Source organism: Pezoporus wallicus, unplaced genomic scaffold (genome assembly GCF_028554395.1).
Source record: "Pezoporus wallicus isolate ANWC-B61680 ecotype Strahan unplaced genomic scaffold, APGP_CSIRO_Pwel_v1 contig_10160, whole genome shotgun sequence".
In the NCBI taxonomy this organism is placed as follows: Eukaryota; Metazoa; Chordata; class Aves; order Psittaciformes; family Psittacidae; genus Pezoporus; species Pezoporus wallicus.
The window spans coordinates 686,298-702,871 of record NW_026641390.1 but is presented as its reverse complement, the minus strand read 5'-3'; the positions used below and the strand labels follow the sequence as shown (position 1 = coordinate 702,871).

General features: G+C 45.2%; 2 protein-coding genes across 6 annotated transcripts in view; one reads left to right on the top strand and one right to left on the bottom strand.

Annotated features, from left to right (window-relative positions):
- The window catches only part of LOC130606894 (cytochrome b-245 light chain), a 33,827-nt gene extending 19,625 nt beyond the window's left edge, over positions 1–14,202 (top strand). Inside the window, exon 7 of the mRNA XM_057423511.1 lies at positions 14,193–14,202. The gene's annotated coding sequence lies outside the window, so the exon portion shown is untranslated. The remainder of the gene's footprint in view (positions 1–14,192) is intronic.
- ZC3H18 (zinc finger CCCH-type containing 18) overlaps positions 1–16,574 on the bottom strand; it is a 47,524-nt gene that overhangs the window by 9,431 nt on the left and 21,519 nt on the right. For all 5 annotated transcript variants that reach the window (XM_057423504.1, XM_057423505.1, XM_057423508.1 and 2 more), the window contains 5 exons: positions 6,617–6,817; positions 5,460–5,585; positions 3,874–3,975; positions 2,093–2,236; positions 236–388 (listed from right to left, as the gene is read on the bottom strand). In XM_057423504.1, the coding sequence (XP_057279487.1) occupies positions 236–388; positions 2,093–2,236; positions 3,874–3,975; positions 5,460–5,585; positions 6,617–6,817 (726 nt within the window). The remainder of the gene's footprint in view (positions 1–235; positions 389–2,092; positions 2,237–3,873; positions 3,976–5,459; positions 5,586–6,616; positions 6,818–16,574) is intronic.

The following is a 16,574-nucleotide window of genomic DNA, read 5'->3' as shown; positions in this document are numbered from 1 at the left end:
ATGGTAGATTATTTCCTTGAATAAGGCACAAGGACGCTACCAATGTCATACTACTGTCATGATTCAGGACTTTGGATTTGTAACACCACACAAACAATCTTGTTTCACATCCTATTTACCTACAGCTTCTGATACTTGAAGCTACTGAGAGCTTTTGCTGAGAAAACCACAACAGTGAACAACAGTTATAATCTCCTCCTACTTCAACAAAGGTTGTGAAGGATCAAGGCTGTACCTGGACTTCCTGGACCCAGACGGAGAGTGGGAGACTGAGGCAGATGATGATCTGGAATGAGATCTGGAGAGAGACCGAGACAAGGACCTAGATCGGGAACTGGAACCGCTGTAGCTGCTGGCACTGCCACTGATGCTGCCGCTGATGGTCCGCCTGCAAGACAGCAAATGGCATCCTCACCTTGCTGTGCTGTCATGAAATGGTGTTGGGAGGAAGTGCTGAAGGACAGTTTGAACATGATGCTGTAGTCCCGTACTACACATGAGATCAGTGCTTTGGATGTGTAATTGTTTCAGATGTTCTTCTCAACCTTTGAAGTCCTGAGGAAGCATCTGTTTTCTGAACAGCAGGTGTTTTATGCAAGACTGAATAATGCTAATGAAAGCCAGGCACAGAATGATCTCAAGTAACTTAATCCCGTACTGATACCAGGAGCAAATGCTTCCTACTGAGAGAAATTGCTAACTGCAACTACACAGTGGTACTACCTTGTATTTCAGGCTTTACAAATAATCATACCCATTTTTTGTGACTAACACACCAGTACTAAGATAAACAGAGCTGCAGTCTTTTGCACAGCAGGGAGATTAGAGGACACTGGAGTTTGTGTGGGTATAAGCACGGAAAAACAAGATCCCAAACCCCAAGACTGGAATAAAGAATAAAGATATCCAACATTATTATTAACCAGTTAAAGTGAAATGGGAACTAGAACTAATGGAGTTTCTAGAGAAAATAATTTGTTGTGATCTGTTTTCACCTATGGGCACATAACTGCTCAGAGGCCAAGCCTCTGGCTACTGGGAAGAAATGGGAGAAGTAATCCTGCACAAAATGAAGAACTGACTCAGAATGCTTCTGAAAACCTTAGTGGAAACAGTATTTCCAGCCATCTTCAAAACACACTGACACATTCATGATGGAAAACTCCATTCTAGAAAAAGCATATATGCCTTACTGCAGTAATAACACGTTATCAGTCTCCTTGTGTGCCCATAAACCAGGCATTTGTAATATATACACTTCTTATGCACCGAATCTTTGGTTCCATAGACTAGACACATAAACACCATTCAAATACAGTTCAATGGATTAAGGCCAATAAGCATGTTTAAATACAGACAAGTGCTCTCACTTGAAACAAATCAGAAGCCTCTCTCATTTCAAATGCAAAGGGAGAAGAAAGGCAACAGAAACGGTTAAGAGGACAGACAGAACAGGACACTTGAAGCATGCAACAGAAACGGTTAAGAGGACAGACAGAACAGGACACTTGAAGCATTCAACCTAGTCACACAGGTTGAAGCTAGGAAGACAAAGCAGAGCCAGCAAGTTCTCTATGGGGGTGAGTGAAAGTAGTGGACTTTTCCCTCCTGTCCTGCAGTAGTTCTACTGAGTGCTGATGAACCAGCTCCCAGGACCACGCAAATACTCCCTGCACACTGGCAGACATTGAGTAAATGGTCCAAACCCATTGCCACAAAGTTCACCACTCCAACACATCAGGTCTGCTCTCTGGATCAAACACACCTCTCCTTCCTTGTTGCATGGCCTCTGCAACCAGCGGCTCTGAAACATGCCTTTTTTTGCACTGCAGACCCTGCTTTTTGACACATTTAATGTATTCCACCTACTTCGTTCCCCAGCCAGCCTTCAGTGGCAGGAGCCATTCGCTGTGGCTAGTCACTAGCATCACCCCCAATTCCTTCCCTCTCTCCCCATTTCCTTCCTGCCCCAGGAAACAGATTTCTCCTTTAATACTGAAAAGCCCTTGCAGTCGGGGACACCTGAGAGAACCCCAGGATTTGCTGTATCTACTTGGAGATCAAGCCTCACTCCACCCCACAGCTTTCTTACCTCCTGGGTGGAGTCCTGGTCTGACGTTCCTTCCTTCTTGCCTCTCGATTATCCCCGGGTTTGGCTGGCTCAGGTGCAGCTGTTGTAATTTTAGTGAGTGGCTGAAGGACTGGAAGGGCAGCTAGTTTCTTCACAGATTTTTCACTACAAAAGGAACGTTTTCATGATTTTGTCATCAAAATCCGTAGGTACAGACCACAGATGTTCTCAAAAAGTGATGAAATGCACTCGTGTTTGTTGATGACTGAATGTTACACAGGTTACTGTAGCTACAGACACTTGCTGTATCACCAAACCACACTCAATGCAGATCCCCCCAAAGGGATCCATTTCCCACATTCTAAATCAAGTCACCTTTTCAGACGTAAGTTACTTTACAACAGCCAGTTTTGGAGACATTTGACTTGTAATTAACTGCTGAAGTAGACCGTGTGGAATCACTGTTTCTTATCTGTTTGACTCTGTGCATTTTTATCCAAAACACATACACCTACTTAAAATCTGCCAGTCAGGTTTCAGAATCAAACACAGTTTATGCAGAAATCCTCTTTCTCACTCTCTTACAAAGATCAGGGTACAAAAGAGCCTGTGTATGCAGATGGATCCCATAGGACCCATCCTTGGCTTGAGTTTCCCTGTGGAATGCTTGGTGGGTAACACCACTGCAGAGGACCACTACACACTGTTTTGAGACTTTATCTACCCTCCACTATGTGAGTTGTGCTTTGGTTCTTCAGCACTGCTCAATTCTGGGCTCAGAGCACTCCAATCTCTGCTCTAATAGCTGGTTACTCCTCAACATCCCCAGCACTGATGTCACACCTAGTATTAAGTGGGGAGGCGGCAGCCGTCTGCATACAAAAATAGAGACTGTTAATTCCTCCTCTTGTGCTTAAGGGTATCTGTGTTTATTCCCTGCAGAACACAGGATTAAGCACATGCAGTGTTATGCAGCGAAAACAATCCCCATACTAGTGCAGGTTGGCTGGTATCGTGTGTCACCAAACCAGCACTGCAATATGCACCAGAAGGGTGTAAAGACATCGCTGCAGGCAGAGAGCATGTCCTGAAAGGGTTGAACCCTCTGAATTGAGAAGGAAAAAACAACAAAGGAAGGTCAATTAGGTACGAGAAGTATGGCAAAGGGGATTGTCCTGTATTCTGGAGAATTCAGGGGCATTCCCATGGTGTAATCTATTTGCAGGTCACCTTGAAAGAGGTGACATCACTATGGTGTTGTGTCACCGCCAACGTATCCATAATTTACTATGTATTACAGGAGTTTGTGAAATAACAGCTTCAAGTATTTAAAAGAGCGGGAGTGCTAGGATAATCTGCCAAAAACAGTTTCACCCCTACAGTACTGCTTTAATTTGTCATCAATGTGACAAATGTAGAAGTAGATGAAGCTGAACCATTTCTTTATTCCAAGGCTGTACATTAACTAAAGCCAGAGTACAGGAATGAACTAAACTTTCTTATAGCTCCTGTGTAAACATATCTGCACACACAGAATGTTTGAGTAATAAATCATGCATGTGTTTAAACACTCGTGTATACATATAACACTTAAGGTTACTTGTACAGTTGGATTTAATAAGTAAAAGTGTCATCTTTTAATTAAATATGCAAAGCTAAGCGCTCTTCTATACAGGTCATATTTTCCACCTTCCATTTCTTCCTTAAGCTGTCAACCAGGCCGGAAGGGTCTGACTCAGGGACTGGGCTCCTGTTTGGAGCTTCTTCTGCACTGCTCTACCAGAATCGAGATGAAGCCTTACCCTTTCCCAGCAGGTGGTAATAAATCCCCTTTAGCCTTCCCAAGTGGCTTGTGTGGAGATGGTGTTGGAGAAGGAGAGGGTGAAGATGAGAAGGACCGTGACCTAGAAAGAAAGGACACATCGATCTCTGTGACTGGTGCACTCAGCCATCACCCCCTCCTTTGGCTAGAGACTGCATTCCAGGACCTAGTTCCTGTGGGTCTGAGGTTATCCTAGTTTTATATTTGGATTCTGTTCAACAGAACTAACTTCTGTCACCAGAACAGTGGTAAAAGTAGAAAACAAAAGTCAAAAATAGGGTTGACTGCAAGAGAGGCACTCAGATATTCCATACCAACACCCGAGGCTTTCTCCATACTCTCTGTATTCTCTTCTGAGGGAGAAATAAGGGGAAAACAAGCAGGATTTTGACTTGCAATTTCGGCATGATTTGTTTTGACCTCTGTTATATTCCTGTAACTCCATGTACAGTTTACCCTTTAAACAGCAGAGAAAAAGAAAACTCTCGGGAGAAAGACAATAATACATCTAACTGGGTATCCACAACTTATGGAACACAAAGGGGTTAAAAAAAACCCCAAACAAGCAGAGTATATCAAAGCCAACAGATCAAAGGGCAAAGGCTGTTTCCCAAGATCAGGACTGACCAAAGAAGCAAGTCACTTACACAGCTCACCAGATGCTGGCGTTGGAGTGATTCATCCCACCACCAAGGCTGGAAGTACCCTTGTTGCAGCCTACTACTTCAGAAAGCCAGACACCTCGGCAATTTGCCTTCTGAAGAACAGTTAGGGTGTTCCTCACTCTCCTGCCTTCCCACAGAGGCATCTAACTGGAGTGTCACCTCTGCCTGGTGCTGTCCTGCCAAGGGATGTGGTGGATGGGGGAAGGCCAGCCTGCTCCCCAGAAACACTATGTGCTTGCATCAAGATAATTCCCACCTGAGCCTTTCCTAGGAGAAACCACATCTCCAACACTGACATCAACTGTGTGATCCACTCTGGGCATCTGTGTGATTTCAGCTCTGAAGAGGTGCCTAAGGAGCCAGTTCTCCCACTATGCATATTCCAGACTTACAGTCTGCAGGGGCAAGGAAGTGGCAGGGCAATAAACGAGCCTTTAATCAGCATGGGACACTGAACTGCTACTTTGAAGTATAAAGACTATTACAAGACACAACTGCTTTAATAAAGAAACATGATTTGCCTCTTTAAACAGAAATTCCAGTGCAATAGAGAAGAGATACCGGTAACTTCTTCCAATCATAAAATGCAAATGATGGAAAAGTTCATCTCAGCCAGGCTCTACAATTGCTCAGCTACCACAGGCATGGGAAAGAACCTAGCCACAACAGCACAGTGGGTGGGAGCACTGGGGCGAGAAGGGGGTGGCTGATGTATGTGCTTCATTCAACAACAAAATCAGCAGGCTGCCTTGCAGTCTATTGTATTTCCCTCACTCACAAAAGTGGTTTGAGTGTCTTATTTCAAGATTTGGCTATTTGCTTTTAAGCAGCAGCACAAGCAGCTCTTAGCAAGTGTCTGGAAAGCCGTAAATCATTATTTCCACATCCAAGGAGTCATTACCTGGACCTGCTGCCTGAGAAAGAGCTGTGTCTTGAAGAGCGACTAGAGTAAGAGCTGTAAGACGATGATCTGGAACGAGATCGTGAGGAACCTGAACCAGAATAGGTGGATGAACGAGAAGAGGACCTGAAAGAAACATATTAGATTAAAAGCCTAACAAGAAGTCTACTGAGACCAAGGTCTTGTTTCCTGTTTGCTCTTCCCAAGTTCTCAAACACTGCTCCAAAACCTACTTGACTTATCCATAGTGACCTGTCAGGACTACAGCTTCTCCTTCATCCACCCTTTCCTTTTAGCTGTTGCTACCATCTTTGTGCTCTCAAACAGGCCTCCCTTCCCTTAGCTACTGATTTTCCATCCCTCTTCAGGAACTCCTTCCACACATTTTCATGCCTTCACACCTGACGATCCCCTGATAGGTTAGGTCACACAGGAGATAACAGAAAAATCTCAGGTGCAGTGATCCCAGCAAGAAAAGCTATCTGCTTCAGGAGGGCTTTGGTTTTTAGATTCATATCTTCAACTCAGCATGTTCCTCATTCCTCTCTGATACATTTTCCCCCCCTTTTCAGGAGCTTCAAGTTCAAGCATTTAAAGAAAATGCATCCAGCTTATGCCTCAACTCCCCTAAATTCAGGATGCTTCTTCCTGAAAGGTGGATTTCCCTTAAGCTTACACCCGTTGGTTTCCAAGCTCCACTTCAGCCCTCTAAAGCTGTGTTGAGCCTCCACAACCCCAGTTTCCCCCTAGCAGCACCAGTCTGCCCTTCCTGGGCTCCCCTCATCTCCCAAGCACTCCTGGAGCAAACAGGCTCCAATGTTTACAGCTTCCAGCTTTTTCTGCTTCTGCTAAGGTCAGCTGTCATCTAGATGAGTTACTCATCTTGTGGTCTGCAACAAGGTCTAGTTTATCTGAAGAGTGACTTTTCCAAGGACTTTTCTTAGTCTTCAACAGGTCACAACAGAGCACCCACAGTTAAATACTCCCCTTGACTTCCATCTCACTACCTATATATGCTGGTCTTCATAGCTGCTACTAAGAGTCTTAAACTGCTTTTCCAAACATCTAAACACCTTCCACTGACAAGAAAGCACCGCACTGCATTCCCTTACACATTAACACAGCTTGGATGCGACATGCTCTTTGCCTTCACTCACCTTGAGGAGCCAGAAGCAGACCCTGAAGAAGCAGAGGTTTTTCGGCGCCTGCGTGCACGGCTGGGAGACACAGACACACCAAGCTTCTTTTTGGGAGACTTTGATCGGCGCCAGGGGTCCTTCCATTCATCTGCTCTCTTCGACTGAGTGGTGGTAATTGTGGTTGCCTCCTTCTCCTTCTTTGGTGGCTCTGGTTGACGGCTGGAAAGCAGACAGAAGCAGATAGGATTAATTCATATATATACATATATATATATAATATATATGTGTGTGTGTGTATGTGTATAAAGGCTAATAGAAACACAAGACCAGGAAAACATCTCAGAAATCCATCATTTATAACAATACTATCTCTTAACCTCCACTGTGAGATATTCAGCATCACTTTGGAGTGATGACATGTTACAGCAGCTATCATTTTGTCAATCAATGACTGCAAGCCCATCAAAACAGCACTACCTGTGAGTTTTATCAACTACTTTGTTATACTGACCAAGCAGCAACCTGCCAGCTGATTTCAGCTTTGGTTTTTGGCCTCCACAGAGTGGGCAGAAACAGATGTGAGAGGGAATGGAACAGGAAATCTGGCTCTTCCTACACTTACGTCAAGTTGCTACAGCTGGAGCAACCCAAACCTGGTAGGCAGTTGCTGAAAATACTACACAGAGGTAGACTAAGGACATCAAGTGTGCATCTGAAACACTGCCTCGATACAGCAAACTGCTGGAAACAACTAGTAGGCATTAAGAAAAGGGATTCAGCCTCAGTCACGCTCCTACAGTTCTCTCATCAGAACATCATGTGGGCCTGTGTCACAAGTCCACAGCCAAGACACATCCATCTGTTTTTACCCTTACAAAGGGGATGGTTACCTCACCAACTAAGCATAAAGAAGTTCATAATGGCTGTTTTATCACCCTATTATTCTCTAAGTGCTTACAAACACCATTGAACATGTGCTCTGTTGTTGATAACCATGATATTAGATACCCTCCATCTCCTCCCTTGCCTTTCAAGGGCTCTACTTCTATTTCCTCTTTTGCTTTGGTTGCCCGGGGTTCCCTTCTCCCCTACAACCATTTGAGAATAGTTCAGGGCTAACTTTTCAGCACCTGCATCGGATACTTCAAGTATTCCAGGATGAGTTACATTTCTTCCGGCCTAGACTTTATTACCTCTCTTATCTATGGGTGATAAAACCTGGGATTTTTCCTTGCCCTCACTCTAACCTGCATATGACTGTTAAAGTACCTGCTTATAACCTTCCCTCTTGGGTTTTAAGCAAAGCTTGCTCTTGCTGAAAGGTTTATGAAGGCTCCTGTGCTCATCAAATTATCAGTAATAGCGCCTTTATTCCTTTTCTCAAAACAATGAGATCTCTGAGGATTTGGGGGAGGAAAGGCACCTTCCATCGCTGGGTTCAGCCAGTACCACCCCATTAGTCACAGGACTGAAGCAACCACTCCCCACACAACTTCCTCTACCTTTTCAGATAAAAAGCAACCTCCAAGTTTTCTAATAATCCTATGGACAGAGTTTCTTGCCACAATACTTTTTCAACAGCAACAGGATAATTAGAGCTCTTCATCAGCAGCCCTTTGAAGGCTTCACTAGTCACTAACAAGTTTCATCTGCTCCTCACTTGGCTGTATTAAAACACAGTTAGAACTCCTATGGCCTCTCACCTCTTCCAGAACTTGTACATGCTGACTTTAAAGTCCAGTGAAGCATCTTACTCCTTCCCTATGCTGCTGATTAAGTCCAGCAATTTCTCCCACATCTATCTCAGTATATACAGAGTTTTACGGGAGGACAAACTCTTCTTTCACATTCACCTCTCCCACACGTCTCATTCCAGCCTCAGAACAGGTCACTTACGTATTAGCAACACAAAATTGCTGTCTAGTGAGAGAGTCCCAAGCAGGGTTATGGGTCAGCATTATTCACTAGCATCTTCACTCAGCATGATCATCCTTTCTAGTGCTGCTCTAATGTACGCTATTTAGCACAGCACATAGTCATCTGCAGTAGACTGGTCTAGGTTTAAATATTACAGCCACAACTGTATCTGAGTATCTAATCACAGAGGAAGACCATGACCCTGAATATGGGGTTGAGATAAACTGGACTTATTATTTATACTCTGATAACACTTAAGTATTTGTAGCCAGGGTGAAGCTCTCCTTCCAGCAGATGTAATACAAACTCATTTTGAAGCCATCTTGACCTTTAGAGTACCATCAAAATAACTAAGTGTGAATCAGGAGATAAGAAGGCTGGGAACAGTCAACACAGAATCACAGACTGGCTTGGGCTGGAAGGGACCTTAAAGCTTATCTAGCTCAGACCTCCTGCCATGGGCAGGGACACCTTCCACTAGAGCAGGTTGCTCCAAGCCCCATCAACATGGCCTTGAACACTGCCAGGGATGGGGCAGCCACAGCTTCTCCAGCATCAAGAACAGCAGAATGGAGGAAGAGATGTGATACATGTGAAAGCCAACAAAAACCCTTGCCCCTCTCTCCAACAATAGTTTTCAGACAGAAAACTCTCCTACCAAACTTATTCTGTGTCTCTCTCACAAAAGCCCCCAAACTTGCCCAATTCACATCCAACAGCAGCTGTACCTCAGCTCCAACCCCACGTGGGAACAACTTAGGCTGAACAATACAACCTGGGCGCGAGCTTGGAGCAAAGATGACTAGGAAAGCAAATCTCATTACTTGCACCTATTACCTGGTTTGATGCAATTCTCTCTCGATGAAGTCACTTTCTGGAGGAAAGGTTTTTACCCCAGGAAAACCACAACAGAAAGCCTCGTTTCTGGTTATGCTTTGGCTTTTTGACTCAGCAGTAAATATGTTACCATATGACAGCCAAGAAAGAAAGATGATGCTCGTGTCAGGACATTTTCAAAGTCTTTCCTCAAGAGCTACCTGCGTGCCCAACATGTAGCATCACCAAACAAACTTGTTCAACTTAACACAATGACTGCTATCTGATGCCATTTGGCTCGTCTCCCCCAGTGGAATTCAGGAGTCAGAACTGACAGTGAACTGGAGCAACTGCCAAGATCCTCACCATCCACCTTAGACTAACATCTCAGTTACAGCCTCTGTGAGTTTCACCAGAGAGACTGTTAGAGGCTGGCAGCCCACAATAGTCAGTGTTCCAAATCACATTTACTGCCACACACTGATACCAGGCAGTTGCTGGGATGAAAGTGGAGGAAGCCTTAAGGCCTGTAGAGGAAAGCTCATTGGAAAGAGGCAGCATTTACCAGCCTGTGGCTCCCGGCCCAGACCAGGCAGGAAGGCTGCCCAGAGCTATGCTGAATGCAATAGTTGCTCCGCATGCTTCATGCTGGGTGGGTTGAGCGATGTGTTTGATCCCAAGAAGCAGGAGGCTTCCTCCTCACTTTCACTCTTATAACTGATTTTTCTCCTTCCTGTCTTGTGCTGGATCTGGCTCTGTCTGGAGCTCTCCTGGTGCCAACTCAACTCCTTAATTCAACAGAAAGAGGAACAAAACAAAAGCAATTTGCTGCAAATCCAACCAGTAGGGTTTGAACAAAGGCAGGAACTGACTCATGATGAACAGAGCAGGGAAAGGAGAGAAAAAGCTCGACTGCTTCATGGTGGTGAGCTTGGAGATCAGCTCACGGTGCTTCAAATGAGCTTATCCTCAACCCAGCAGAATTACCCAGGCTGGTGCTGGAGGCAAACCCAATGCATAAAGTGTGGCTGGCAAAGGCTACCAAAGCATGTGTGTGAATCCTGGTCTCTTTTTCCACCAAATTTTTGGGAAACATCTCAAATATTTAAGAATTAACACCCTAATTAGGTAAACCCATGCCATGAGGCTTTAAAAATCAAATGAATTAGAGAGGGAGAAAGAGACTGACAAGACAGACTGATCAAAAGCACCTTAATTTCCTTGCAGAGCCCTGAGGAGCTGCATCCTGCGTCACCAGGGCACGAGCAAGGTCTGCAGAGCGTAGCTATTTCCGAAGCCCATTTTAACCTTAAAAATAACTAAATGCTTTATTTTCCAGAACGAACACGTTAATGCATATTTGGCTCGAATTTAATTACAGCAATCAAGCGGAGAACTGAAGCTGAACGTGGCTTTGGCAACGAGAGGAGGAACAAAGGCAGCTCCAGCTGGCAAGGCAAACCACAGCGTAGGTCAGCCAGCTCCCAACTGCACGCGCTCAGGCTCCCAAATAAACCCTGGTTGAAGCACGTCACTGAATTCAACAAGGACGTGGAGGCAAAGGGGGAAGAGCGGAGCTGCACGGCTCAAGTTTTCCTCCTCGTGTACTTGTGTGAATGACACCAAAGCATTTCTAATCTTAGAGGGGGAAAACAAGCTTCCTGGGGAAAGTGGCTCCTTTCTTCCCCCTCCCCGTGGGACACGGCTCCCACAAGTAACGCAAACCTTATCACCCACGGTGGAGGGTGACGTCAGGCTGGCTCCGGGGCTACTGTTTTGGCCAGCAGTTACAGCTCGGTTTTCTGAGGGAGGAAAGTCCAGTGATGACTTAAAAGCCGTTTGGTTTCTTGCAGGAAAGCGTTGCGTCAGCACCTGCAGCTTCCCTGCGCTGTCAGTGGAATTTTCCAGAGGAAGCGGACTCGAGGAATGACCGGATCCATGTGCCCAAGCAGCTGCAAAGGGACCTGCAATCACTGCAAGATAAACCCCAGCAGTGTCCAGTGTCCATGGCACAGTAAAAGCACTTACACTGAGATGGACAAGAGCTCCCAAAACCCACCTATGTGGAGCTACGATGGGAAATGCTGAACCTTGGAGCCGGTGCCAACTGATGCTGGTGAAGCATTAGCAGAGAATATGCTTTTCTCAAGATGTTTCAATCTAAAAGAGTTATCAGTTGCTTAAAAAAAAAAAAAAGAAAGATTTCTTCAAAGCCAGATGGGGAGAGGCTTTGAAATTAAATAGTGGAGATACAATCTGAACCTGCAGTATGAAATCATCACAGCAGGTAGATAAACATATCCCAGATGCGATCTACCCTAAGGGCTGAGCATTTGACGCCTTGAGAGCCTCCTCTAAATGAGAGGTACCCGCACGCAGTGATTCTGCCCCGGTCTTTGCAAGATCTTAATAAAATCCAGTGTGGGAGATCTTTCCAGTAATTCCATCTCTGAAATGCCAAAGAAAAACACATTCCTTGAGATGCACATCTGAGTCACTCGATGCCCTTCATCTTGATTCAGGGTTACGAAACCCTTCTACTGTGGAAGCGGAGGCAGAACCTCAAGTACCATGAAGACTAATGAAAACTCCAGCCAACAGAAATGCTTTGTGGAGAACTTTGAGAAGTTTTGCCAATTTGCTTCATTGAGAGTTTTAATTATCATGAATTTCCCAAATGAAATGTGAGCAGAAATGAAAGTGAAGCTGTCTAAACAGGTTGCATTGCTCTGGCTGGAAACTGCACCCCCAAAACCAGGGATGTAAACAAGTTATGGTGCTTATCACCGCAGTGTTACCATACAGGGCACTGAACTACGAGTCCAAAGAACCACAGTGTCAGCACAGGGCATGTTCTGCATGTGGGGAGCAGGGAAATCCTCTTCTGAGCAGTGCTGCACGGGGCAGTGCTGAAGGCAGCATAGCAGACCTGTTGTGTGCAATGGAGGCCCAGAGCTCTGCTCCAGCTGGAGTCAAACCCCCTTGTTTCAGCCCGGGAAACCAAACAGCCTGGGGCCACTTGCTTCTCTTTGCTATCTTCACTCTAAGAAGCTGCCCAGAGAAGGTGCAGACGCCTTGAGAGCAAACCTATGCCTCCTGACAGAGGCTGCTTTTCCCCCTTGGTAGCTTCTCGTGGATGTAAGACCTATTCAGAGCCCTGCAGGGTCTTCCCAGTACCTGACTCGAAACCAGGAAGAGCACAGAGTTGTCTTTCCTGCCTGCTCTCCCTCCTGTGTTAGGACAAACAGAGGATTTCTTTTAAGAAACAGACTATATTTCCACAGGGGAACATGAAAGAAGACAAAATCCACCAGCTTATCACACCACCTTTATGCAACAGGATAGGATGCTATTGCTAAGCCCACCAAAACACCTAGCTCTATTTGAGTGATAGCTGCTTTCATTGAGACCCCCCACAAAAACCAGGGAGCAGAACCAGACAGCAGCATGGGGAGACCATCAGAAGCTGCTGGAGAAGATGATGAAGACCCAGGAACACTTAGAATTACAGATTCTTCCAAAAAACGAGTTCAGTTGGTTTATGATCACACACATAGAGAGTCATGAATCACTCCATTTGCATTCCCTTACTTTTGCCACTCCTCTATCTAATCAACCTCATTCCATCACTTTCTAACTTGCAAGCCCTGGGTAACTTGCATTCATTGATTTTAGACTCCAGGTTATCCTGCTTATTAACTTGCTCAGCCCAGAGATTAACAACAACCTTCTGCAAGTCAACTTGAGGTAGCTTGGAAAAACAACACAAGTGTGATAGCATAATCTTTTGTCCCAGGGTCTGCAGCTTTATATAGCATCTCACAATTGAGGGCTACTGACACCTTAACAGAAGCTGCAAAGTAGCACAGTGCTCCTTGCTTGAAGGGTTTTACAAAGGATTTAATGACTTGCTACTTTCTGACATTGCTTTAAATGTCACTGTGTCCCTGCCTGCAGGTGTTATTTCTGTATCTTAATGGCTGCATAAGTGCACTCCATCAATAGTCTTTTTCATTCCAGAAAAAAACAACCGTTGTGTGTGTGATAATCACGGCATGGTTCACCAAGACACTGCTCCTTCCTGGCAGCTTCAGAGCTGCTGTCACCTCCTGTCAGCCTTTGGAACAACTCTGAAGACAACAGCCACCTTGTCCTCGCCCTTCTTGGCACCAGCACAGAATTATCATGGGCTCTGACCAAACCTGTCTGCATGGAAATAGCTTTTAGGTCAGCTTTCAGGACAAACTTCAAGGCCTGGAGAAGACAGAGACCTCACCCAAAGGCTCGTTTTGCCATGCTGCTTCTCACCAGGGCCCACAGCATCTCCTGCAAAGGAAACCCTGGTGGGAAAGAAAACAGCATCCAGCTCATAGACCTGCAGCACAGGAGTGCTTCCCTCCTCTTCCTTACACGATTGAGGACCACCTAGCGCCACCAAAGCAAATGTGGCAATGATACTGAGCCTGCTGCTTTCACCAGTGGGTCCAACCCCTCAACATCCCTTGGTGCTTTGGAAATATAACCGCTATCAGGTCCCATGACACTGACTGTTGCTTAATGTGACCCTGAAACAATCAGATTCACTTGAGTGATAGCAGGATAAAGACCTATGCAACAATAGAAGGATTAAAGCAAAGTAATACTACTGTGGATAGGGCCTTTGCTTGCAGCTGAGTCTGGCAGTCTGGGTAACATCATCCTGCACTGCTCTAAGTTTCTTCAACTAACATTTCATGGCATTTCTTTATCCCCAAAATGCTTTGCACAGCAGGGAGCTACAGTGGCAAGACAGAGATATAAACGAGAAATTTTGCACTCAGCAAAATCAGTCACAGCCTGAGGCATCAGAACTTGTTCTGGAGATGGGGAACACGAGGCCAGACAGCCAAGTTATCCCTCCAGTCAATCATAAAGTGTCCTGGCTTGTTTTAAGTGTTCAATGCCTGAGGAGGGAGGAGGAGGAGGGGGAGGAACAATTTTACTAGCATTGCAATCTCAGATCATAAACTTCTTTGAGTGCTCATCTTAAGCTTGGGGGGGGGGTGGCAAAAAAAAACCAACCCAAAGCACAAAGCAGCAACTGCACGCTCTGTCAAAGAAGAGAAGAGCCCAATCCACACGTGACAATCCTACCTGAAGCCTAAACACTGCAGCCTCTTTTAAAAGGTTCAAGGAGAAGCATTTGCCACCAAGTCCATTAGGGTTTATAATCACTGTTTGTTGTTAAATTCTAATCCTCCTCATCTGTAGCAACCAGTGATGCCAGGAAGTCCTCTGTGTTATTACCCATAACTGCTCTGCTGTTGTTTAGAGATCAGATTAAGCTTTCCTACTTTTCAATATAATGGAAGGAGAATTTGTTTCCATACTCCTGGCTATTTGCTTTTCATTTTCTTTCATCCTTTCAAATCCACAGTCTGTACATCGGTTTGTTCCAGCCTCTACTTGAGCGAGCTTCAAACTGATGGACAGACTGGCATCTACCTGTAATTACAGACATCCTCAGCTCTGCCTTTGGCAAAGCTCGTGGCCTGTTGCACAACCTCTGTGGAGCAGTTTTTCAATCTCCCCAGCTCATTACTAAGTGAAGAGCAGGGCCGCGTGGGCTCGGTGCTGCCTTTGGTGCAGGAATGTTAACGGGCAGCTGCCTGCAGCTGGGCAGAACCAGCCCTCATCCATTGCACTATGATGCCTGGAATGGCCGGACTTGCCAAAAGCTAGGATCTAGCAATTAGGGAAAGCCCAGAGTCTATAAATACACCCATAGGTGAGTGCAACGCCACTATCACGCATCCTGCTGTCCAGGAAGTGTGAAGCAATCACAAGCACTTTACACATCAAAAAAACTCGGGAGCTGTTTAATCCCAAAGTCCCAAACCTGACCCTCTGCAGCATGGCATGAAGGTATTCAGAGGAAAGGTGAGACAGCTCCGACTCCCACAAAGAAGTTTGGAGTCTGTCAAAAAGGTTATGCGGGACAAAACGGCACCGTCCAGAGCCAAGTCACACTGCAGGTGTGATGGAGGCTTCTGGGGAATACTGTGTAGGGAAACAAGCTGCTGGATGAGAGATGTCTTCTCCAAGGGAAAAGAAATGGACTCATGTATTCACTTTGCTGAAAAGCTTTTTCAAAACTTACTTCTGCAGCTTTGTTTTCTCTGCAAACACCCATACACCTGTAAATGCTTCAGTAAGAGTGTTCGCATTGATATGGGTTTCAACAGCAAGAACTGAAGAACCATTAAGGGTACTTGGAGAGCTGCCTTTAACAAGCAGGGCTTTCAGTTTAATGGGATAAGTACTGCCATTAATTCCATTCTTCCCTAGGAGGAGATACTGCGTGTAGGTGCTCACCTAAGATTTTCCGTGGAGATTTTAAAGCTTTTTGCTCAATACTAGCTCCTTATTCAACATAAAAATGATGCTTCTTGTCACCAGCTTTTAAACCTCCTTTAAATAGTGCTTATGCTAGAGAAGGGGCATGGGCAAGAAGTAGGGAACCTGTATTCACAAAGCATGTATCACAAACACCACAAATCGCATCTCTCAACTCACACACATGGTTACATGGGTGAGACGGATTCAAGATTGGGGAACGCGGCCACCGCTCCTGCCCAGCAAACCCTGGGCAGCACTAAGAGCAAAAGCTCCCACAAATCCCTGCCCCATGAGTGTCAAAGGAAGAAGCAGCTAACACACTGAACTGTGCAGTGACTGCAGTCACAGTGACTGTTAATGACTAACAACCTGAGCTGTCCATCATCTGATATCACTTTCATCATCATCATCACATAGCTCTGGACAGCAAGATCTCTTCCAGCACTAACTGAACAAGAGCAGAACCGACAGCAAATGTGGTAATTAAGGTGCATAAATTATGGTTGTAAGTGAAGATTATAATTAAATGTAGCATGTAATTGAATACACTCCTGTAACCACTCTGCTATGGCACCAAAGTGCTCACAAGACACCTTCAAACTGTTCTGAAACTGTGACTTCCTCTTGGAAAAAAAAAAGGTCACCGTCAAAAATCACATTTCCTTCTGGTAATGCAAATAAAAATTTAGGATCAGATTCAAGACAAAACCCTGCTCCCACCCGAAACCACACAATTCCATGCAGCAACCCATTCAGGGCCACCTTAGCACTGTTGTTTGTTAAAACACACCATGCTCATGATGTTTCACACCTTCCTCTAGTGCTCAAGAAACACCACAGACATCAGGCAGAAGGAGAAGGTCAA